The 24,746-nt window shown below is 38.8% G+C and overlaps 1 protein-coding gene across 1 annotated transcript in view; it reads left to right on the plus strand.

Annotated features, from left to right (window-relative positions):
- The window catches only part of DNAI4 (dynein axonemal intermediate chain 4), a 164,237-nt gene that overhangs the window by 13,628 nt on the left and 125,863 nt on the right, over nt 1–24,746 (plus strand). Inside the window, 1 exon segment of the mRNA XM_066268924.1 lies at nt 4,780–4,960. Coding sequence (XP_066125021.1) covers nt 4,780–4,960 — 181 coding nt within the window.

The following is a 24,746-nucleotide window of genomic DNA, read 5'->3' on the forward strand; positions in this document are numbered from 1 at the left end:
AATTCACATAAATAGGAGGTTGAAAATTGTAGTAAAATGTTCAAAGATTTTTTAGATATTGCCACATATTCTTGTATCAAAATCCAAAAGGCTTCAAGAGACAATTCCTTATGTTTAATCATCAATCCATGATCAGTGGATACAGCTGCCAGTTCTTCTTCTGTTAATGTTAAACCAAAATCACTTGAAGCTTCCATGAATGGGTTTGTAATGCAATCATATTGTTCAGTGTTAAGTGATGGAAAATTCTATAAATTAAATTCTTCCCATCAACCTTCAAGTCCTAATTTATTTACACTTAACTTTTGCTCACTTCCAGAATCAGATTCTTCAATATCATACTTCTTTTTGAGAAATCTATCCATTTTATTTGGGTGTATTTATCTAAAAATAATATAATGATACATTGATAATAAATATAATAATGATGTGTTAACAAAAAGCGATATTTCCGTAATGAAATGGTATAATAGAGTAACTATATTTTTATGTCTGAGCACATGCCGCAAACCAGCGCTGCTAGTAATTCCAGGTCCCAAGTGGGAATGGAGCGGAATTAAGAAAATACGCAAAATTAAGAAAATAAGGGGTCAGGAGGGCCCTGTAATTGCTGCTGGAAAGAACAAAGTGCGCCCAAAAACCACATTTTGCTTTATTTATAGGGCAAAGTGGGCCATTAGCAAATCAATGAGATCTTTGATGATCGTTTCCAAGGCAACCCGAGAATTTTACCAAGTGCAGAAAACCCCCACCATACATATCATCTTAACTTTACACCAAACAAAGGATAGAAGAAACTTTCCTCCAGTCTTTCTGGGGAACATGGGGAGTAGTATAAACAATCTAGCATCACAGCTTAACAGCCTTTTGCAACCTAATCAGGCAAGTGAGGTGGGGGGGTTGGGCAGACTGTCATCTTACAGCCAATTCCCCACACCTCTGTCCCCCAAAAATCTAAACTCCAAAAACCCTGTTGGTTTTTTGGTCCCCAACAGGCACATATTTCTCTGGAATACCATAGGGCACACCAGTGCGCCCTGGAGTACACTTTGAGAACCACTGCCCTAGCCAGTTGCTAGTTTGATCCCTGGCTGTGGAACAACAAATCTCTCTCTCTTTTTCTTTTTCTGTTTTTCTCTCCCTTTCTCTAAAAATCAATAAGTTAAAAACGTACAAAAAAAATCTTTAAGGAATGGGAGAAGGAAATAGTGCTGGTAAATTACTGTAAGAAAGTGGAATATAAGTAATCATTGAATCCATGGGTTTTGTTACATTTACTCAGAAATAGTGTTTATAGCGTGAAAAGAGATAACTGATGCTTGAGCCTAAGTGTAATCCTCAAAAGAGGAAACTAATGAAGGAAAAATAGAATGGGAAATCTGGATTTTGTAAGGATGGGAAGACAAGTGTCAAAGAGAAAGAAAGTAAGAGTTGAAGATAATGTTAAAAGAGTGATTCCATTGATGAATTGTATATTCTGGGTTAAGTAGAGGATGAAATCTAAAAGGTACTAGTTGGTAGAAAATGGGTCAAGTGATTGGAGGTTGAAGATTAAGAGACAGTGATCTCCAGAAACCAATTTGAGAAGTTAATGTTAAAAAGGGGGAATGGTCAGCTGTCAGATGCTGTGAGATAAGTATTAAAAAGAGTCCCTTGGATTTGACAATTTGAAGGAATAGGCAATTTTAATGAAAATAGTTTCTATGCATTAAGAAAGGAAAGGGTGGAACTGGATTGTAGTGAATAATAAATAAGAGGAGTAAGGAATTAGTATTATTGTCTGATTTTTTATATTTTTTTTTGTATTTTTCTGAAGCTGGAAACGGGGAGAGACAGTCAGACAGACTCCCGCATGCGCCCGACCGGGATCCACCCGGCACGCCCACCAGGGGCGAGGCTCTGCCCACCAGGGGGCTATGCTCTGCCCCTCTGGGGGGTCGCTCTGCCACGACCAGAGCCACTCTAGCGCCTGGGGCAGAGGCCAAGGAGCCATCCCCAGCGCCCGGGCCATCTTTGCTCCAATGGAGCCTTGGCTGTGGGAGGGGAAGAGAGAGACAGAGAGGAAGGAGGGGGGGGGGGGGAATGGAGAAGCAAATGGGCGCTTCTCCTATGTGCCCTGGCCGGGAATTGAACCCGGGTCCCCCGCACGCCAGGCCGACGCTCTACGGCTGAGCCAACCGGCCAGGGCTTGTCTGATATTTTTAAGAAGTTTGACTGTGAAAGGAAGGAAAAATAATAATCTACAGTGGAAAACAGCAAAAGGAAAGATTTTTAGAGGATGACTGGAACTTACGATAATTATATGCTCAAGAGGAAAAGATAGGAAATAAGATGTAGGTGGTGCAATTATTGATGGAAAAGTATAGTAAGAGAAAATAGTACATATAAAGTACTAGAAAAGTTTCAAAGCATGGGTAGAAAGATAGTGTTAGATAAGATTGGCAACTATTTAACTAAAAGAGAAGGAGATAAAGATAGGTTTATATGAGTTTGTAGGATGTGGAATAAGAATATTATGAAGTGAGAAATAATGTAAGGAGTCTACCTGATTGATCTTTTTTATTTTCTTAGAGATGTTAGAGGTAAAGTCATTTAGAGACTGAAGGGGAGAGCATAAGGTAGAATACTTAAAAGGAATGTCACATGAATGGAATTCACTTATTCATTTACTTAACAAATACTTATTTTGTGCCTACAATGTGCTGGGCACTGCCCTGGGTACTAGGCAGTTGTGGGATGCAGCCAGTTCGCACTGGTTAGGCAGAACCAATACCTAAGTTTTGTTGAGTTCATGAACCAGTTGTTAAAATGGCACTTGTAATCAGGGTTCTCTCTAAGGTGGACGCCTGGCAGCCAAACAATGTGGAAATCACAAATTTACATTCCTTACTGTTTTTAACATTCATCTGTGCAACAGCGTATTCTAAGTACCCGTAGTAATGTTCAGTCCATCGATGGTGAAAAAAGTTTGATGGAATATTTATTTATTCATTTCGTAAAACTCATTACACCTTTGATGAAATACTACATTTTAATTCTCTTGCGTTTGTTACTTCAGTAAACAAACATGATATAAAGAGAAAAAGTGCTAAACAACCAGGGTGTGACAAGCTGTCACTGGAAATATCTTAAATAACAGTTTTATTGTGTTTTGTCAAGTATTATTTATATTTTTTCATTGATATTTTAAAACTCTTTCTTATAACAATCTAGTTTTATGTACCTGTTTTATTCTTATTTAAGTATTAAATGCATGAAATAATAAACTACTTTTCGGTGTATCTTTTTTTATACTTAAAACTGTCATTAGAGCAGAGAACTGGTTGTTAAATTATTTGAATCCCACCACTGGTATTAGGGATATAGCAGTGAACAAGACAAAATTCTTGCCCTAGACATGCTCATATTTTAGTAGAGGAGTCAACAAGCGTCATGTAGTAATAAATGCTATGAATGAAATAAGAAAATTAGATTGATGTCATTTAAAAATATTTTATTCTTGCCTGACCAGGCGGTGGTGCAGTGGATAGAGCCTCGGACTGGGATGCGGAGGACTCAGGTTCAAGACCACGAGGTCACCAGCTTGAGCGTGGGCTCATCTAGTTTGAGCAAAGCTCACCAGCTTGGACCCAAGGTCACTGGCTCAAGCAAGGGGTTACTCGGTCTGCTGAAGGCCCAAGGTCAAGGCACATATGAGAAAGCAATCAATGAACAACTAAGGTGTTGCAATGTGCAACGAAAAACTGATTGATGCTTCTCATCTCTCCGTTCCTGTCTGTCTGTCCCTGTCTGTCCCTCTCTCTGACTCTCTCTGTCTCTGTGAAAAAAATAAATAAAAAAAATAAAAATATTTTATTCTTGTCAGATCTTTTATAATTTGAAAGTAAAACTTTTAAAAAGTATTTTCTTTGGAAATACAATGGCAGATCATTCTTTTATAGGTATGCACAGTACAATCAGAGTACTGTGAATGGATAGGTAGGTTTTTGTCTTAAGGAATTTACAGAGTAGGTCCAAAAGGAAAATCTTATATTTTCTTCAGGATATAAACATTTTGATTATAAAATGTTTATAAAAATTATGACACAGTGGGTAAAGTGTCAACCCGGAACACTGAGATTGCTGGTTTGAAACCCTGGGCTTGCCTGGTCAAAGCACTAATGAGAAGCAACTACTACAGAAGATATTTCCCACTCCTCTCTTTCTCTCTAAAAGAAAAAAAAAAAAATTATGTAATTGTTCAGAAAATGATAGTCTTTCCCAGGTTTATACTCATGCTTCAATCTGCCTGTGTGACTGCATTCTACACTCATTTGTACTTACTACATACATGCCAGGCACTTCCTAACCATATATAAGTTAATTCTTTTAATCTTCAAATAACCTATGACTTAGATACTATTATTATCCTCATTATATAGGTAAGTAAACAGACCCAGAGAAAACAGCATAGACTTGGATCTGACTGCCTGGGTTTCAATTTCAGCTCCAGTGGAAATATTTTCCTTTAAACTTCTGTGATTTCATATAAGTAATAGTAATAGAACTTATTAGAGTAAGTAATAGTAACCTCTTAGAGTTGTGTGGAAAAGTTGATATAATGCATGTAAACATACTAGAACTACGCTTACACATAATGAGCTCTTAAGTGGCTATTATTATTTATTATTTATATGTTTAGATTGTTTCCATGTTTCTAAATAAAAGCCTGTTTTCATATTGTTGGTTAGTTTTTCTTCAGTTGTGGATCCTCTGTATTGTTTTCTTTTCCTGGTATAGGAACACGGGCGTACTGCCAAGGAAGTCTGTTAGCTTTACTGGCCCACCAAGAGGGATTCAAGTGAAAGGATATGCTGGTGCAAACCAGAGTAGAATGGGGATGTCAAGAAACATGGTGATTCTACCAGAGATGAAAACAACAGAGAAAATGAATAGTCCCATCACAAAGTCAGTCATACAGGTAGTATTCTTTAGAATTCTGAGTTTATTTGAAAATGACACTTTGAAGAACTTGATGAGATGTTAAAAATAGAAAATATAATGCTTTGAAATAATCATTTCTAATATCGATATATTAATTTTATTACTCTACCACATAACATATCTTATAGCATAATACTGACAGTTGGCTCCTATAATTCATTATTGGTAACTATAGTAGAGTGGAATGAGAAAAGTCTACTCATGACCTTAAGAACTAGTTGGTTATAATATTAATTATAACTAATCTAGCTGTAATAGGTATAGTATAGCTATCATCCCCTCTTTGTAGTGTGTTCTAGAAAATTTAAAATCGCCCAGCCAGGTAGCTCAGTTGGTTAGAGCATTGTACCAAAGCACAAAGCTTGCCAGTTCAAACCCTGGTCAGGGCACATACAGAACAGCTCCATGTTTTTGTCTGTCTCTTCCCTGCCTCTCTCACTGAAATTAATAAATAATTTTTTTTAAAGAAAATATTATAAAATGAATTGTTAGCCCTGGCCAGTGGCTCAGTGGATAGAGCATTGGCCTGGCTTATGGACATCTTGGGTTTGATTCCTGGTCAGGGCATAAAGGAAGAGCGACCATCTGCTTCTCTTTCCCTCCTCTCACCCTTCTCTTCCTCTTTCTCTGCCGCAGCCAGGGGCTGGATTTGAGCATGGCCCTGAGTGCTGAGGATAACTCAGTTGGCCTGAGCACATCAGCCTCAGGTGCTAAAAATAGCTTGGTATTTGGTACTCAATCATTGGACCTAGACAGGGTTGCCAGGTGGATTCTGGTCAGGGTGCATGTGGAAGTCTGTCTCACTATCTCCCCTCATCTCACACACACACAAAAAAATTGTCATAAAATTACCTTATCTCATTAATGAACTTATAATTAAGAATTAACTTTTTGGATGTTGAGAGTATTATGCTAAGCGAAATAAGTAAATGAGAAAAAGCTAAGAACTATATGATTTCACACATAAGTGGGATATAAAACTGAATCTCATGAACATAGACAAGGTGAAGTAGTTACCAGAAGGAGGGGGGTAGGGAGAGGGGAGCAAAGGGTGCCAAGTATATGGTGACGGAAGGTGTTTTGACTTTGATGGGCACACAATGCAATGAATAATTTACATGCTATGGAGATGTTTACCTAAAACCTATGTGTTCCTAATGGACTAATGTCACCCCATTAATTTCTTCCAAAAAACAAAAAAGAAAGCTAAAAACAAAAAAGATAAGTTTAAAAAAAGAATTGACTTTTTAAAACTTTTAAAGTATAACATATACTTTGTTATAAAAGCCTATTATACAGAAAAGTTTATAGAATATAAATTTGAATGGGCTAGGCAATGATTTTTTTGATATACCAAAAACACAGTCTATTAAACATAAAACTGGTAAACTGGACTTTATCAAAATTGAAACTTCTGGTCTTTCAAAGACACAGCTAAGAAAATGGACAGAAAAGCCACTTTATGGGAAAAGTTATTTACAAAGCATATATCTGATAAAGTACTTGTATCCAAAAAATATAAACAGTGGTGCGAAAACTATATTAAGACTACCCAATTTTGAAAACAAGTGAATCATTTGAACAAACTTCACTAAAGTACATATTCCCATGGCAAATGAGCACATTAAAGAGGATTAGTATTTGTCATTTGGGAAATGTAAAACTGTGAGATACTGCTACACACTTATTGGAATGGCTAAAATTAAAAGTCTGATCATGCCAAATGTTGGCACATATGTGAAGGAACTAGAACTCTTATATACTGCAAAATGAAAAGCAATATGGCAGTTTATTTAATGTTAAATATTGATATATAGCTCCTGTAGCATCCAGCCATTCCACTTCTAGGTATTTACCCAAGAGAAAAAAAAGTATAGGTTTATACAAAGACCACTACATGAATGTTCATAGCAATTTTACTTATACTATCCAAAAATGGAAATACTTCTCTATAGTTTTAGTAAATGACTATATTAATATTTGCATGTGTATTACATGTACTGTTAGCTAGCTCAGGCTTCTATGACAATGTACCATGGAGTGGGTGGCTTATAAAAAAAATTATATCTCTGTTCTAGAGGCTAAAAGTCTCAAATTAGGGTGCCAACATGATCTGGTTCAAAGAGGATCCTCTTTCAGGTTGCATACTGCCAACTTCTCATTGTATCTTCGTATAGAAGAAAGAGATTTAGCTAGTTCTCTTGGCCTCTTCTTACAAGGGCACTAATGTCATTCATGAGAGCTCCAACTTTATTTCCGAATTGCCTCTCAAAGGTTCTATATTCTAATACCATCTCATTGAGATTAGGGTTCCAATATGTGAATTTTGGGAGTATACAGATACTCAGCTCATAACAATTATATACATATTATATAAACATTTATATACATTATGTATATATTATACCTACATATATATATATGACCTATATATATATATATGACACATACCTATTACATAGTATTTGCAACACTATGAGAAAGGGATAATCATGACCGAGTAGGGATAATGCATGCAAGGTTATTCCAACATCTAAAAATTATTACCATCTGCCATATTAATAGCCTGGAAAGAAAAGAGAGGAAAAACCTAAAAAATAAGCATTTAGAAAAAAATTGCACATCAAAATTACAACTAAACTACAGACTAACCATTATTTAGAACTGCCTGAAATCTAGCTGAATGAAAGTCCTACAGCTAGGGATTTAAAGAAGCCACATCAAGACTGGTAGGAGGGAGTGGAATCACAAAATAGGCTGATTCACACACCCACATGTGGCAATTTAAAATAAGGAGGATATCTTGGCTACAGAGGTCCCCCTTGAAGAGTAAGAGGTCCCAGCCCAGGGTTCCAGTGCCAGGAAGAGAAATCCCTATAACTTCTGGCAGTAAAAACCAGTGGGATTGGCCTGACCTGTGGTGGCACAGTGGATAAAGTGTCGACCTGGAATGCTGAGGTCACCGGTTCAAAACCCTGCACTTCTCTGGTCAAGGCACATATGGGAGTTGATGCTTCCTGCTCCTCCCCCCTTTCTCTCTCTCTCTCTCCTCTCTAAAAATGAATAAATAAATAAAAATTAAAAAAAAAAACCAGTGGGATTGTGGCTGAATGAGACAGCTGGGGGAGTCCTAGGCAGATCCTCTTAAAGGGCCCATACACAGACTTACTCAGACTCACTCTCTCTGAGCTTCAGCACTGGGGCAGCAGCTTAAAAGGAACCAGGGACATATGGGAAGTTACTAGATTGTCTGACATTAGAGCGAGAACTAGGGTGGTTGCTTTGCTTTTTGCCTAATAAAAGTGATGGCAGAGGCCATTGTTTTACTTCTGAGCCACTGCCCCCACACACAGAGCCAGCAGACAGGGGCCATATCTGAGTTTCCATTTGACTGGCTTACCTGTTTGCCCCACCCTCGTGATTCCCTGAAACTCCACTTCACACAATTTGCAGGCCCACCCAATCCATTTCCAAGGGCTTTTCCTTACAAATGGCTTCTCTCGCTCCATGCTTTGGACTTTCCTAAAATCTCTCGAGCATGCAGCACCTGGCCTCAGGTTACTCTGTACCTCTTACTAAGTGGCCCAAGTCCTATCAATAGCAGCAACCGGCCTTGGTTCACTGCTTGGCCTTGCCTAGTGTAAAGCCAGAATACATGGCCACTATCATAGCTGCCTGGCCCGTGCAGGTTCGCATTGGATTCGGACAGTTGGTAAAGAAACAATGAAGCCAAAAAGATGATGGTGGGCCATCATCTTTAATCCTAGCTGGCACCTGGCAGGCAAGTATAACACACTGAGCTCCAAAATCCGCTTATTCAATGCTCACAAAGCTACTGACTTATCTGAGTTTCCTAGAATCAAAGGTTTCTAGCTCATCGGACTTATTGACCTCTGTTCCCCATCTCCTTCCTTCTCCCTGCACAAACTCTGCACAAACTGGCTTTTCACTCAACATTCTGCCATCTTGGCTGCATTTCCTGGCCTCCTCCACGTGGCCTCTCTCTGCTCTCCTCTCTGCTCTCTCCTCTAATGTTAATCTTAGGAACCAAGAGAGAGCAAGCTCCCAGTCTGCCCCACTTTACAGTGCAGAAATCAAAACCTTTAATCCAATATACAAACAAGAAAGTCTCTGATACAGAGTCACTTATCTGAGGCATGATGGGATTGTACCACCCCACATCAAAAAGGGTGGGAAAGGCTTAGTCCTAAAACCAAGCCCCAGGCTACAAGTATCCTGCCTGCCCACAGCCCACCCCCAACACACATTAATATCACCTGAGCGAGGGTTTTAACGTGGGCAGTGTTATCTTTAACAAAGTGAGCATAATATATTTTATTTGCCCAACACCTGGGCACCTCCAAGCCTAGCACAGGTGGACACCATCTGCATATTGCTTTGTAACTCATGCTGGGTGGCCCCAGGCAGAACACAGGTTACAGCTAACCTTGGCCTGCACCTCCCAGGAAGCCCCAGAGTCAAAGCATCACCATCCAACCACCTCAAGTGACACATTCAAAAGACTGGTTCAACAGGCACCAGAACCCTGCTGAAGTAAGTCCTGTTGTGTGGCTTCTGCATAGCTGATCCTCCATGGTAGTTGGAGGTCAGTGATCACTGTCAGACATTGAAGCTGATTGGCCTGGGAATAAATCCCTCATTTTGATGTGCTAACAGCAGTCAAGACTCAACTACAAGAGGAGGGTGTACATAGATAGCTCAAAGGGGAGAGTGCACCTTGAGTGCCTCACTCATATATGTCTCTAGACACATAAGTCCAGGAAGGGCAGAGAGTCCCAAACAAGAGGAACCCAAAGAGAGACACGCTAAGACACATCATGAATGAAAGGCAGAAACCATGGGTTGAACCAGAAACACAAGGCTAGTGTGTTCCAAAAGAAAAGCTTATTTTAAAAACACCTGGGTGCAGGCAGGCAAAGGGTGTCAGCCCTGAAGGAGGGATGGGGCAGGGGTTACATGGATTTGTCTAAGGGCCTTGGGCAAAGGCGGCTGCAAGATTGCTTCTTCTGTTTGTGGTTGGGAGTGGCACCACAGTTCCTCAAAATAGTCTTCACCCTATTCCAATTGTCCCTTATAAACATCTAGGTACAAGGGAGATCTGAGCCGGATTACTGAGTAGGCAAGTCCTTTCTCCTTCAGGCCTGCATTGTTCTTAAGAATATTGGTGGCTGAGTAGCCATTTTTCTATCATTAATGAAAATGCCAAGGGCTAAAAACAAAGAATCTGCAAAAGAAAAACAGGTATCTACAAAGGAGCTCCCATAAGACTATCAGTGATTTCTCAACAGAAACTTTGCAGGCCAGAAGGAAGTGGCAAGAAATATTCAAAGTGATGAAAAGCAAGGACTTAGAGCAGCGGTTCTCAACCTGTGGGTCGTGACCCCGGCAGGGGTCAAACGACCAAAACACAGGAGTCGCCTAAAGCCATCAGAAAATACATATTTATTATACAATACATTTTTAAATATGTATTTCTGATGGCTTTAGGTGACCCCTGTGTTTTGGTCGTTTGATCCCCGCCGGGGTCGGGACCCACAGGTTGAGAACTGCTGACTTAGAGCTTCCCAGAAAAGAAAAAGGCAGAGAGTTTATCAGCACCAAACCAGTTTTACATAAAATGTTAAAGGGTCTTGTTGCTCAAATATAAATTGGTTGTTACTGAATAGTTATGGGGATATAAAGTACGGAACATGGAATATAGTCAATAATATTCTAATAATTATGTATAGTGTCAGATGAATGCAAGAATTATTGGTATGATCATTTAGTTATGTGATGTCTAATCAGTGGGGTGTACACCTGAATCTAATATTGTATGTCAACTGTAATTTAAAAATAAAAAGTGAGCCTTACCAGGCGGTGGCGCAGTTGATAGAGCGTCCGACTGGGATGCAGAGAACCCAGGTTCGAGTCTCCGAGGTTGCCAGCTTGATCTCGGGCTCATCTGGCTTGAGCAAAAAGCTCACCAGCTTGAACCCAAGGTTTCTGTCTGAAGCAAGGGGTTACTCAGTCTGCTTAAGGCCTGCAGTCAAGGCACATATGAAAAAGCAATCAATGAACAACTAAGGTGTTGCAACAAAAAACTGATGATTTTTTTTTGTATTTTCTGAAGTTGGAAATGGGGAGGCAGTCAGACAGACTCCCGCATGCGCCCGACTGGGATCTACCTGGCATGCCCACCAGAGGGCGATGCTCTGCCCATCTGGGGCGTCACTCTGTTGCAACCAGAGCCGTTCTAGCACCTGAGGGAAAGGCCATGGAGCCATCCTCAGCAACCGGGCCAATTTGCTCCAATGGAGCTTTGGCTGTGGGAGGGGAAGAGAGAGACAGAGAGGAAGGAGAGGGGGAGGGGTGGAGAAGCAGATGGGCACTTCTCTTGTGTGCCCTGGCCGGGAATTGAACCCAGGACTCCTGCACACCAGGCCGATGCTCTACCACTGAGCCAACCAGCCAGGGCCTGAAAAACTGATGATTGATGCTTCTCATCTCTCTTCGTTCCTGTCTGTCTGTCCCTATCTATCCCTCTCTATCACTCTCTCTCTGTCTCCGTAAAAATAAATAAATAAATCAATAAATAAAGTAAAAAGTAATTAAATTCTAAAAAAAGAAAAATTCAGTATCTTTTAATGATTTTTAAAAATGCTTAATGTTTGGAACGGCAAGATGGCGATGGAGTAGGTGGACATACAAAATTCCACCTCCCAAAACCAAAGTGAATTACAACTTAATTTTAAGAACCATCATCTGGAAAAAACAACTTTGGACTAAACTAACAGTACTCTTTAACCTAGGAACACCAAAGAAACCACACTGAGACTGGTAGGAAAAGTGGAAACGTGGAGAGGGCTGCCCAGCTTCTGGGAGTGAATGGCGGCCTGGACAGACTCTCATGGCGGGAAGTGAGTTTAGCGGAGAGGGGACAGACTTGAGTCCCAGGAAAAAAGCCTTAGCCTGCAGCCCAAGAGCTTGGAAGAAGCGTATGAACAGTATTTATCTGCGAAACAAGTCAGGATACTGTTTGAGAGAAAGACAGATTTCTCAGACCCAGGATTCTTCTTAAATGGACCGTGCAGAAAACCTCTCTCACAACTCCCACCAGGGGTTCTGGGGGACGGGAGAGAGGAGAGGACCAGAGCAGAGGGAACAGAGTGTAATCTAGAAGGTACAGGGAGAAACACTTTGAGGGACATCAACCTTAACCCCTGGGCTGAGTCATTCCCCAAATCTGAAGTGATATTTCACCTGGAAATAGCAATACCAGCAAAGGGAAGCAGGACACCAACCAAACAACCTCTCCCACGGCTTTCAGAGCAGAGTCTCATAGAAGGAGGGAGCTTTCGGGACTACAGTATGGAGTGTTAGGGTCTGAGCTGCAGCGCTTCCCCCCACATGGCTGAGGGCTCACTGGAGGGTGGGCAGTGGCGGGACGCGGAAGCGCAGTTCCATTGGCAAGAGCAGAAGCCAGCTGCCCATGACTGAGGCCCAGGTGTGAGCTCAATTGTGGCCAGTGGGGGTGGAGGGCACATGCAAAAGTGGTCAGGCCCAACTGCAGGCCCACCTGCAATCCCATCTGTGGGGGAAGGGCGGGAGCCCTGGAAAGGGCGGAGACTTGCCACTGAGCAAAGGTGCTCACCTCTGCCTGTGGTGCCAAGGCTTGCGGCCCAGGTGCAATGCACAAAACCCACCCGCGGGGGTGCGGCGAAGGCCGAGGCCAACGAGGCTTGTAGACCTGGGCACGTGATCACAGCCCCTCTGTGGAGGAAAGGTGGAAACCACAGCAACAGCCACAGTGGGCTGGCACCAGTAACACCCATACCAGAATGCCTTAGGCAGCATCAGAACAGAGGGTGGTGGGCCTGCAGACAGACCACACCTAGGGAACACAGAGGCCACACCATTGGACTCCAGTGGCCAAAATCTTCTTATACACAGACAAAATGAGAAGGCAGAGAAATGCAACACAAATGAATCAAGAGAAATCCCCAGAGAAAGACCTGAATGAGTCAGATATAACCAAATTACCAGATGCAGAGTTTAAAATAATGATTGTTAGGATGCCGAAAGATCTTAGAACAACAATAGATGGTCATTACGAACACCTAAATAAAGACATAGCAAATATAAAAAAAGGACATTGAAATAATAAGAAAGAATCAGTCAGAAATGACTAATATAATATCAGAACTGAGGACCACAATGGAAGGAATCAAAAGCAGGATGGATGAAGGTAAGGATCGAATCAGCAAGTTTGAGGACAGGATAAATGAAGGCACAGAAACAGCAGGGGAAAAAAAGAGACTCAAAAAGTCTGAGGAAACTCTAAGAGAGCTCTGTGACAACATGAATAGAAATGACATCGCATCAGAGGGGTTTCTGAAGAAGAACAGAAAGAACAAGAAATAGAGACTTTGTTCAAGCATATCATAGCTGAAAACTTTCCTAAATTAATTCAGGAAAAAGTCTCACAAGTTCAAGAAGCCAGAGAACTCCATTAAAGAGAAAACCCAAAGAAATCTATACCAAGACACATCATAATTAAAATACCAAAGCTAAGTGATAAAGAGAAAATATTAAAAGCTGCTAGAGAAAAAAAGGCTATCACTTACAAGGGAGCCCCCATAAGGATGACTTCCAACTTCTCAACAGAAACACTTGAGGCCAGAAGGGAATGGCAAGAAATATTTAAAGTATTGCAGAACAAAAGCCTACAACCAAGACTACTTTATCCAGAAGGCTATAATTTAAAATTGAAGGAGAAATAAAAACTTCCCAGAAAAAAATAACTCAAGGAATTCACTACAACCAAACCAATGCTGTAAGAAATACTAAAGGGCCTGTTGTAAACATATCATAGAGGAAAAAGAATATAGCAAAAGAGGAATACAGTTTTAAAGAATAAAATGGCAATAAACAACTACATATCAATAATAACCTTAAATGTAAATGGAATAAATCAGTGATAGTCAACCTGGTCCCTACCACCCACTAGTGGGCATTCCAGCTTTAATGGTGGGTGGTAGTGGAGCAATCAAAGTATAAATAAAAAGATAAATTTAAGTATACTAAATTGTTTTGTAAAAATTTATTCTGCCAAACTTAGCGAAAATCCAACATAAAGTACTTGGTAGGTAATTATTATTATATGCTTTAACTTGCTGTAACTCTGCTTTATAAATTTTATAAAGTTACTTCCCTACTTTATAAATCACCATTACTGGAGAACCAGTGAGCAGTTAGAAAATTTTACTACTAACAGAGATACAAAAGTGGGCAGTAGGTATAAAAAGTATGACTACCCTTGGATTAAATGATCCAATCAAAAGACATAGGGTAGCTGCATGGATGAGAAAACAGGATCCACACATATGCTGTCTGCAAGAGACACACCTTAAAACAAAAGATGCACATAGACTGAAGGTAAAAGGATGCCAAAAATATTTTATGAAAATGAAAAAAAAGCTAGGGTAGCAATACTTATATTAGAAAAAATATACTTTAAAACAAAGGCTATAGTAAGAGATAAAGAAAGTCACTACATAATGATAAAGGGAGCAGTCCAACAGGAAGATATAACCATTAAAAATATCTATGCACCTAATATAGGAGCACATATATATAAAGCAGACTTTGATGGATACAAAAGGTGAGATCAACAGCAATACTATAATAGTAGGGGATTTCAATACCCCACTAACATCATGAGATAGATCCTCAAGAAAGAAAATTAACAAAGAAACAGGAGACTTAAAGGACACATTAGATCAACTGGATTTAATAGATATCTTCAGAACCTTTCACCCTAAAGCAGCAGAATATACGTTCTTTTCAAGTGCACATGGTACATTTTCTAGGATAGACCACATGTTAGAGCACAAAAGCGGTCTCAACAAATTTAAGAAGATTGAAATCATATCAAGCATTTTCTCTAATCACAAGGGCATGAAACTAGAAATCAACCACAACAGAAAAACTGAAAAATACTCTAACACTTGGAAACTAAATAGCATGTTATTAAATAACGAATGGGTTGTCAATGAGATAAAAAAGGAAATAAAAAATTACTAGAAATGAATGATAATGAGCATACATTAACTGAAAATTAATGGGACAGAGCAAAAGCAGTCTTGAGAGGGAAGTTAATAGCTTTACAAGCATACTGAAAGAAGCTAGAAAAAGCTCAAATAAACAACTTGACCTTGCATCTAAAAGAACTAGAAAAAAAACCAGTAAGTAATGCCCAGAGGTAGTAGAAGAAAGGAAATAATAAAGATCAGAGCAGAAATAAATGACATAGAGGCTAAGGAAACAATACAGAGGATCAATGAAACCAGGAGCTGGTTCTTTGAAAAGGTAAACAAGATCAATGAACCATTAACCACTCACCAAGAAAAAAGGAGAGAGGACTCAAATAAATAAATAAAATTAGAAATGAGAGTGGAGAAATAACTGACACAAGAGAAATACAAAATATTGTAAGAAAATACTATGTATATTGTAAGAAAATACTGTATGTCAAAAAATTAGACAACCTAGATGAGATGGACAAATTCCATGAAACATATAATCTTCCAAAAGTTAATCTGGAAGAATCAGAAAACCTAAACAGACTGATTACAACAAATGAGATTGAAACAGTTATCAAAAACTCCCAAAAAAGAAAAGTCCTGGGCCTGATGGCTTCACAGGTGAATTCTACCAAATATTCAAAGAAGAACTAACTCCTATCCTTCTCAAGCTATTTCAAAAAATTCAAGAGGAAGGAAGACACTCAAGTTCCTTTTCTGAGGTGAGCATATTCTGATTCCAAAACCAAGCAAAGACAACATAAAGAATGAAAATTATAGGCCAATATTCCTTATGAATTTAGATGCTAAAATTCTCAACAAAATATTAGCAAACTGCATCCAGCAATATATGAAAAAAAAATCATACATCATGATCAAGTGGGATTTATTCTTGGGAGGCAAGGCTGGTGCAATATCTGCAAATCAATGTGATTCATCACATAAACAAAAGGAAGAAGAAAAACTAGATGATAATTTCAATAGATGCAGAAAGAGCATTTGATAAAATCCAGCACCCACTCATGATCAAAACTCTCAGCAAAGTAGGAATACAGGGAACATATGTCAACATGATAAAGGCCATCTATGACAAACCCACAGCCAACATCATACTCAATGGGCAAAAATTAAAAGCAATCCCCTTAATATCAGGAACAAGGCAGGGGTCCCCCCTTTCACCACGCTTATTCAACATAGTTCTGGAAGTTCTAGCTTCAGCAGTCAGACAAGAAGAAAAAATAAAAGGCATCCAAAATGGAAAGGAGGAAGTCAAACTGTCATTATTTGCAGATGATATGATAGTGTACATACAAAACCCCAAAGTCTCAGTCAAAAACTACTGAACCTGATAAATGAATTCAGCAAGATGGCAGAATATAAAATTAATACTCAGAAATCAGAGGCATTTTATACACCAACAATGAACTGTCAGAAAGAGAAATTAAGGAACAATCTCCTTCACTATTGCAACCAAAAAAATAAAGTACCTAGGAGTAAATTTAACCAAGGAGATTAAAGACTTGTACTCGGAAAATTATAAAACATTGATCAAAGAAATCAAGGAAGATACAAACAAATGGAAGCATATACCGTGCTCATGGTTAGGAAGAATAAACATTAAAATGTCTATATTACCCAAAGCAATTTATAAATTCAATGCAATACCAATTAAAATACTGATGACATACTTCAAAGATATAGAACACATATTCAAAAAATTTATATGGAACCAAAAAAGAACATGAATAGTCTCAGCAGTCTTGAAAAGGAAGAATAAAGTGGGAGGTATCACACTTCCTGATATCAAGTTATACTACATGGCCATTGTACTCAAAACAGCCTAGTACTGGCATAATAATGGGCATGATCAATGGAACAGAACAGAGAACCCAGAAATAAACCCATACCTTTATGGACAACTGATATTTGACAAAGGAGGTAAGAGCATACAATGAAGTAAAGACAGTCTCTTTAACAAATGGCGTTGGGAAAATGGAACAGGTACTTGCAAAAAAAAAGAAACTAGACCACCAATTTACACCAGTCACAGAAATAAACTCAAAATGGATAAAAGATTTAAATGTAAGCCGTGAAACCATAAACATCATAGAAGAAAACATAGGCAGTAAGCTCACTGACATCTCTCTCAGCTATACATATGCTGATTTATCTCCATGGACAAGTGAAATAAAAGACAGGATAAACAAATCAGACTATATCAAACTAAAAAACTTTTGCACAGCTAAAGACAAGAAGAACAGAATAAAAAGACAAACTGCACAATGGGAGAACATATTTGACAATACATCTGATAAGGGGTCAATAACCAAAATTTATAAAGAACTTGTAAAACTCAATACCAGGAAGACAAACAATCCAATCAAAAAATGGATAAAAGAGGCCCTGGCCGGTTGGCTCAGCGGTAGAGCGTTGGCCTGGCGTGTAGGGGACCCGGGTTCAATTCCCGACCAAGGCACATAGGAGAAGCGCTCATTTGCTTCTCCACCCCCCCCCCCCTCCTTCCTCTCTGTCTCTCTCTTCCCCTCCTGCAGCCAAGGCTCCATTGGAGCAAAGATGGCCCAGGCGCTAGAGTGGCTCTGGTCATGGCAGAGTGACGCCCCAGAGGGGCAGAGTGTTGCCCCTGGTGGGCGTGCCGGGTGGATTCCGGTCGGGCGCATGCGGGAGTCTGTCTGACTGTCTCTCCCCGTTTCCAGCTTCAGAAAAATCCAAAAAAAAAAAAATGGATAAAAGAAATGAATAGACACTTCTCCAAAGAGGACATACAGATGGCCAATAGGCATATGAAAAAATGCTCAACATCACTAATCATTAGAGAAATGCAAATTAAAACCACAATGAGATATCACCTCACACCAGTCAGAATGGTGGTCATCAACAAAACAACACAGAGTAAGTGCTGGCGAGGATGTGGAGAAAAGGGAACCCTCCTGCACTGCTGGTGGGAATGCAGACTGGTGTAGCCACTATGGAAAACAGTATGGAGACTTCCTCAAAAAATTAAAAATCGAACTGCCTTTGACTCAGCTATCCCACTTTTAGGAATATACCCCAAGAACACCATAGCACTGTTTCAAAAGGAGAAATGCACCCCCATGTTTATGGCAGCATTGTTCACAATAGGAAAGATCTGGAAACAGACCAAGTGTCCATCAGTGATTGAGTGGATTAAAAAGCTTTGGTACATATATACTATGGAATACTACTCAGCTATAATAAATGATGACATCAGATCATTTACAACAACATGGATCGACCTTGAGAACATTATACTGAGTGAAATAAGTAAATCAGAAAAAACTAAGAACTATATAATTCCATCCATAGGTGGGACATAAAAATGAGACTCAGAGACATGGACAAGAGGGTGATGGTTACCAAGGGTGGGGGAAGGAGGGGGGAGGGACACAAAGAAAACCAGAGAGTAGGTGACAGAAGACAATTTGACTTTGGGTGATGTGTATGCAACATAATCGAATGTCAAAATAACCTGGAGAGGTTTTCTCTGAACATATGTACCCTGACTTATCAATGTCACCTAATTAAAATTAATAATAATAATTAATTAATTAAATTAAAATATATATACACATTTGTTTCAAGTAAAGGCCTTTAAATGCCCATGTTATTAGTGTAAAAGTGATAAGTTGAAAAAAAACATAATTATAAGGAACACAATAGAGAATCAGAAAAATGTTATATACATTTTAACCAATGGCCTCTATCATTTTTAACATTAACAAATCAAAGGAAATGTTTTATGAACAAGCATGAAGATAAATAAATCTTGTGAACCTGAAATGAATGAAAAAAAAGTTTAATATTTTAACTAACTTGAAAGAGAAAAGATTTCCTCCAGCAACATTCTGTAAAACATACAGCTAATATCATGCACAATGATGAAATATAGAAACAGGGTATGGATGCTCACTTTTGCTACTTCTAGTTAACATAATAATGGATATTTTATCCAGAGTAGTTAGGCAAGAAAAAGACACAAAAATCATTTAAAGTGGAAAGGAAGAAGTAAACTTACCTCAGTTCACAGATGACATGATCTTATATGAAGAAAACCTGAAAAATTTCACATTAACAAAATTCAGAAATGTAGGTGTAGGGCCAGTAGTGACGGCCACCATGACATCTGCCTGGCCAATGCAGGTTCACATTTGATTCACACCGATCATAAAGAAACAACAGAGCCAAGAACTGGTTGGCCATTTTCCTTTATTCTAGACTCCTACCGGCTACCAAGTAAAAACAAACACACAGGTACCAAAAGCCATTCTTTCAGTTTTTTTCCTAGAATCAAAGCCTCATTCACCTCTGCAGCATTCCACCATTTTGGCTGGCTCCTTTTCTCCACATGGCCTCTCTGCCCTGCTACAACATGGGCTCCTTCTCTTTACAAGAATGTGGTCACTCTCCTCAAAATGCCCTCCTAGCTCCTCCTTTTAAAACTTTTCAGTGCGAAAGCCCTCCCCAATACATTAGCATAACCGAGCAAGAAGGGCAATTAGATGTATCATGTGAAAGCATCACCATGTGAGAGCAGCGGCCATCTTTAACAGAGTGAGCATAAAAGAACTTATCTGCCCATCAGTAGGATAGGAAATTTTTTTAACATTTTTTAGAAGATTTTATTTATTCATTTTGGAGGAGGCAGAGATAGAGAAGAAGGGGAGGAGCAGGAAGCATCAACTCCCATATGTGCCTTGACCAGGTAAGCCCAGGGTTTCAAACTGGCAACCTCAACATTCCAGATCTACACTTTATCCACTGTACCACCCAGGTTAGGCCCTAGGATAGAAAATTAACATTCAAAAATCAGTTACATTTCTTTACACTGAGCAATGAACACTCTAAAAAGAAAATTAAGAAAAAGATTTCCATTTACAATAACATCAAAAAGAATAAAATACTAAGGATGTGGAAGCCTTGTACACTGATAACTACAGTAATTGCAAAAAGAAATAAAAGAATAATAGATAAGAAGAAAATTCCTTTTTCATAGATTGGAAGACCAAATATTATTAAGATGCCAATACTACCCAAAGAAATCCACAGATTCAATGCAATCCCTATCAAAATTTCAATGAAATCTTTTGCAGAAATTCAAAAAAATGCATCCTAAATTTTAAATGAAATATCAAGAGACCCCCAAACAGCCAGAACAATCTTGAAAAGGAGAATGAAGTTAGAAGTCTCATAGTTCCCAATTTTAAAAACTGCAGTAATCAACACTTTTTATAGTAGTAGCATAAAAAAGTGAATTTGGCCAATTGAATAGAATATAAGGTCCAAGAATAAACCCTCAATATATGTCAAATGATTTTCAACAAGAACACCAAGACTATGCAATGCAGAAAGTACAGTCCTTTCCATGAAGGTGTTAAGAAAAGTGGATATCTATGTGAGAACAATGAAGTAGGAATTCTTTTTCTTCTTTTTCTTTCATAATTGAAATATTATTTGTTGTTTTGGGGATAAGTACACAGACATTTCAATTTGTACACAATCCTTAAAGTATGAACCAAAAATGTAAACTCATGTAGTTGTAATTTTTTTAAACAGTTATTCTGATGACTTTTATACCACATTTTTACTCCACCTTTTCTGTGTAGATATATTTACATACACAAATACTTACCATTGTGTTATAATTACCTACAGTATTCAGTACAGTAACATGCTCTTTAGGTTTGTAACCTAGGGTCAGTAGGCAATACCATGTAACCTAGGTGTGTAGTCTACTCTACACAATCTAGGTTTGTGTAATTGTACTCTTTGGGGTTTACCCCATGGTGAAATTGCCTAACAATGTATTTCTCAGAATATCCCTGAAAGGAGACATATTTGATTGGATTACTGTATAGAGAATTTATGCCCCACACACTTTTTTTTTTTTTTTTTTTTTACTTTTCCGAAGCTGGAAACGGGGAGTCAGTCAGACAGACTCCCGCATGCACCCGACCGGGAACAACCCAGCACGCCCACCAGGGGGCGATGCTCTGCCCATCTGGGGTGTCGCTCTGTCGTGACCAGAGACACTCTAGCGCCTGGGGCAGAGGCCAAGGAGCCATCCCCAGCACCCGGGCCATCTTTTTGCTCCAATGGAGCCTCGGCTGCAGGAGGGGAAGAGAGAGACAGAGAGGAAGGAGGGGGGGTGGAGAAGCAGATGGGCGCCTCTCCTGTGTGCCCTGGCTGGGAATCGAACCTGGGACTCCTGCATGCCAGGCCGATGCTCTACCACTGAGCCAACCGGCCAGGGCCCCCAGAGCATTTTTGAAAAACAAAACAATACAGCAATCAACTGGCATTTAGTGAAATTTAACAGCTGAGTGTGGTCAGGGTAAGAATAGACAGCTCCACTATCATTCCAGAATGGGTGTGGGCATACCCAGAACTGCATAACCCTCTGAGGTGCAACATCAGAGGGCTAATGGCATGTGAGGGTAGATGTTGGGAGGAGGCCTTATTAGTTTCCCAGGGCTGCCTTAGCAAAGTACTACAAAGTCTATTGGATGACTTAATAGGTATTATTGTCTCATAGTTCTGGAAGCCAGAAATCTGAAATGAAGGTGTTAGTGAGGACATGAACCCTCTGAATATGTTAGGGTATGATCTGTTATTCTCCTAGTTTCTGGTAGTGCCAGACATTTATTGACTTATAGATTCATCACTTCAATTCTCTGTCCTCACATTGGGTTTTCTCCTTGTGTCTTCATGATTTCTTCTCTCTGTGTCTGTGTCCAATTTTTTTCATTTATAAGGACATCAGTCATATTAGAGCTGATTTTAATTATCTCATCTTTATTAAAATTTTTTATTTATTGATTTTAGAGTGAGAGGAAGAGAGAGAGAAACATCGATCTGTTGTTCCACCTATTTATGCATTTATTAGTTCATTAGTAATTCTTGTATGTGCTCTGACTGGGGATCAAACCAACAACCTTGGTGCACTGGGATGATGCTCTAACCAACTGAGCTACCCAGTCAGGGCAATGATCTCATCTTTACTTGGTTAAATCTGCAGGGACATTTTTTCCAGAATCTGAGATACTGGAAGTTAAGACTTTATTCTAGCTTATTTGGGGGACACAGTTCAACCTGTGTTGGGAGAATAGACTTCACTGATATAATCTGTTATCACTAAAAAAATAAGTAAATTGTAGTAACAAGCTCTAGAAAAGAGGGTTTTCCCCAAGCTTGCTACAATATATTGTATAAAAATCTCTGGCTTCCAATGCCTGTCAGAATGGCATTATCAATAAAGCAACAAATAAGTGCTGGCAAGGATACGGGGAAAAGGAAACCTTGTATACTGTTGGTGGGATTGTAAACTAGTGCATTTGCTATGGAAAACAGTATGGAGATTCTTCAAAAATAATAATAAATAAACAAACAAATAAATAGGTTAATAAAGCTGACTTATGATCCAGCAGTTTTATTTCTGGGTAGTTATCTGATGAAAATAAAACACTAATTAAAAAAGATATATGCAACTTTATATTTTTTGCAGCATTAAGAGACAACCTAGATGTCCATCAATAGATAAATTGATAAATATGTCAGATATTATATATAAAATATCCATATATAATCATTATTCAGAAATGAAAATGAATGGAATCTTGCCATTTGTGACAACATGGGTGGGCCTAGAGGGTATTATCTAAGTAAAATAAATCAGAGAAAAACAAATACTGTATGATTTCACTTATATGTGGAATTAAAAACAAAATGTGAATAAACAAAACAGGAAGAAAATTATAAATCAATAATAGGAAAAAAAATTGGGAAAATCATAAGTGTATGTAAATTAGGCAACACACTCCTAAATATCTAATGGGTCAAAGGAAAAATCAGAAGGAAATAGAAAATATTCTGAGGTGATTGATAATTAAGACACAATATAACAAAGCTTATGGGATGCAGCTAAAGCAGTTCTTAGAGAAAAACTTATACCTGTAAATACCAACATTAGAAAGAAAAAAAATCTAGAATTAATAGCATAAATTTTCACTTGAAGAAACTGAGAAGAGTCTGACCAGGTGGTGGTACAGTGGATAGAGTGTCAGACTGGGACGCAGAGGACCCAGATTTGAAACCTTGAGGTCACTGGCTTGAGCACGGGCTCATCCAGCTTGAGTGAAGGCTCACCAGCTTGAGTGTGGGGTCTCTGGCTTGAGCGTGAGATTATAGACATGACTCCCTGGTTGCAAGCTAAAGCCCAAAGGTGGCTGGCTTGAAGCCCAAGGTGGCTGGCTTGAGCTCAAGGTCACTGGCTTGAGCAAGGGGTCACTCGCTCTGCTATAGCCTCCTGGTTGAGGCACATATGAGAAAGCAATCAATGAACAACTAAGACGCTGCAACAGAGTTGATCCTTCTCATCTCCCTTTCTGTCTGTCCCTCTCTCTGTCTCTGTCAAAGGAAAAGAAAAGAATAGAAACTGAGAGGATAAAAAAAAAAGAACAAACAGCATGAAACAGAAAGAAGGAAATAATATAGATTAGAAATGAATGAAATATTGAATAGGAAAACAATAGAGAAAATCAATGAAACCATAATCTGGTTCTTTGAAAATATCAACAAAATTGACAAACATTTATCTAGTTTGAATAAGAAAAAAAAGACTCAAAGTACTAAAATCAGAAATGAAAAAGAAAAAGAGTTCATTACTACCAACTTTAGAGAAATGAAAAGATTATAAAAGAATACTATAATGACTTGTATACCAAAAAAACAAAATTACTTAATAAGATAGACACATTCCTAAAAAATGCAAACTACCACAGAAAATGACCGTAGAAAAAAATAGACAGTCTGAGTAAACCTATATATACATGAGAGATTAAATGAGTAATAAGTAAATAGATTGATAGATAAATAAATACTCCCGACAATGAAAAAAGCCCAGGGCCAGGTTGCTCTCCTCAACCTGTTCTATGAGGCCATTATTACCCTACTATCAAAATCAGACAGAGATACCAGGAAAAAAGCAATCTATAGGCCAATACCTCTTATGAGTATGCATACAAACATCCTCAACAAAATTCTGGCAAACCTAATCTCACATGATGTAAAAAGAACTATAGCTCATAATTGCGTGGTTTGGTAAGCATGCCATAACAAAATATGACAGACTTATGTTATATGGCTTAAACAACAGAAATTTATTAATCCCAAGATCAGGGTGTGAGCAGGTTTGCTTACTTCTCAAGGCATCTCTTCCTAGTGTGCACAGGAGCATCTTCTTGCTGTGTGTTTATCTGATCTTTCCTTTGTGTGTGTTTATCTCTGTTGTCTCTCTGTCCTAATCTACTGTTCCTTTAATGACACTAGTCAGATTGGATTAGAATTCACCCTAATGGTTTTATTTTAACTTAATTGTTTGTTTTTTTATTTTATTTATTTATTTTTACAGAGACAGAGAGAGAGTCAGAGAGAGGGATAGATAGGGACAGACAGACAGGAACAGAGAGAGATGAGAAGTATCAATCATCAGTTTTTCGTTGCGACACCTTAGTTGTTCATTGATTGCTTTCTCATATGTGCCTTGACCGTGGGCTTTCAGCAGACTGAATAACCCCTTGCTCAAGCCAGCAACCTTGGGTCCAAGCTGGTGAGCTTTGCTCAAACCAGATTCTCCCACACTCA

This window comes from Saccopteryx bilineata, chromosome 3 (assembly GCF_036850765.1).
Source record: "Saccopteryx bilineata isolate mSacBil1 chromosome 3, mSacBil1_pri_phased_curated, whole genome shotgun sequence".
In the NCBI taxonomy this organism is placed as follows: Eukaryota; Metazoa; Chordata; class Mammalia; order Chiroptera; family Emballonuridae; genus Saccopteryx; species Saccopteryx bilineata.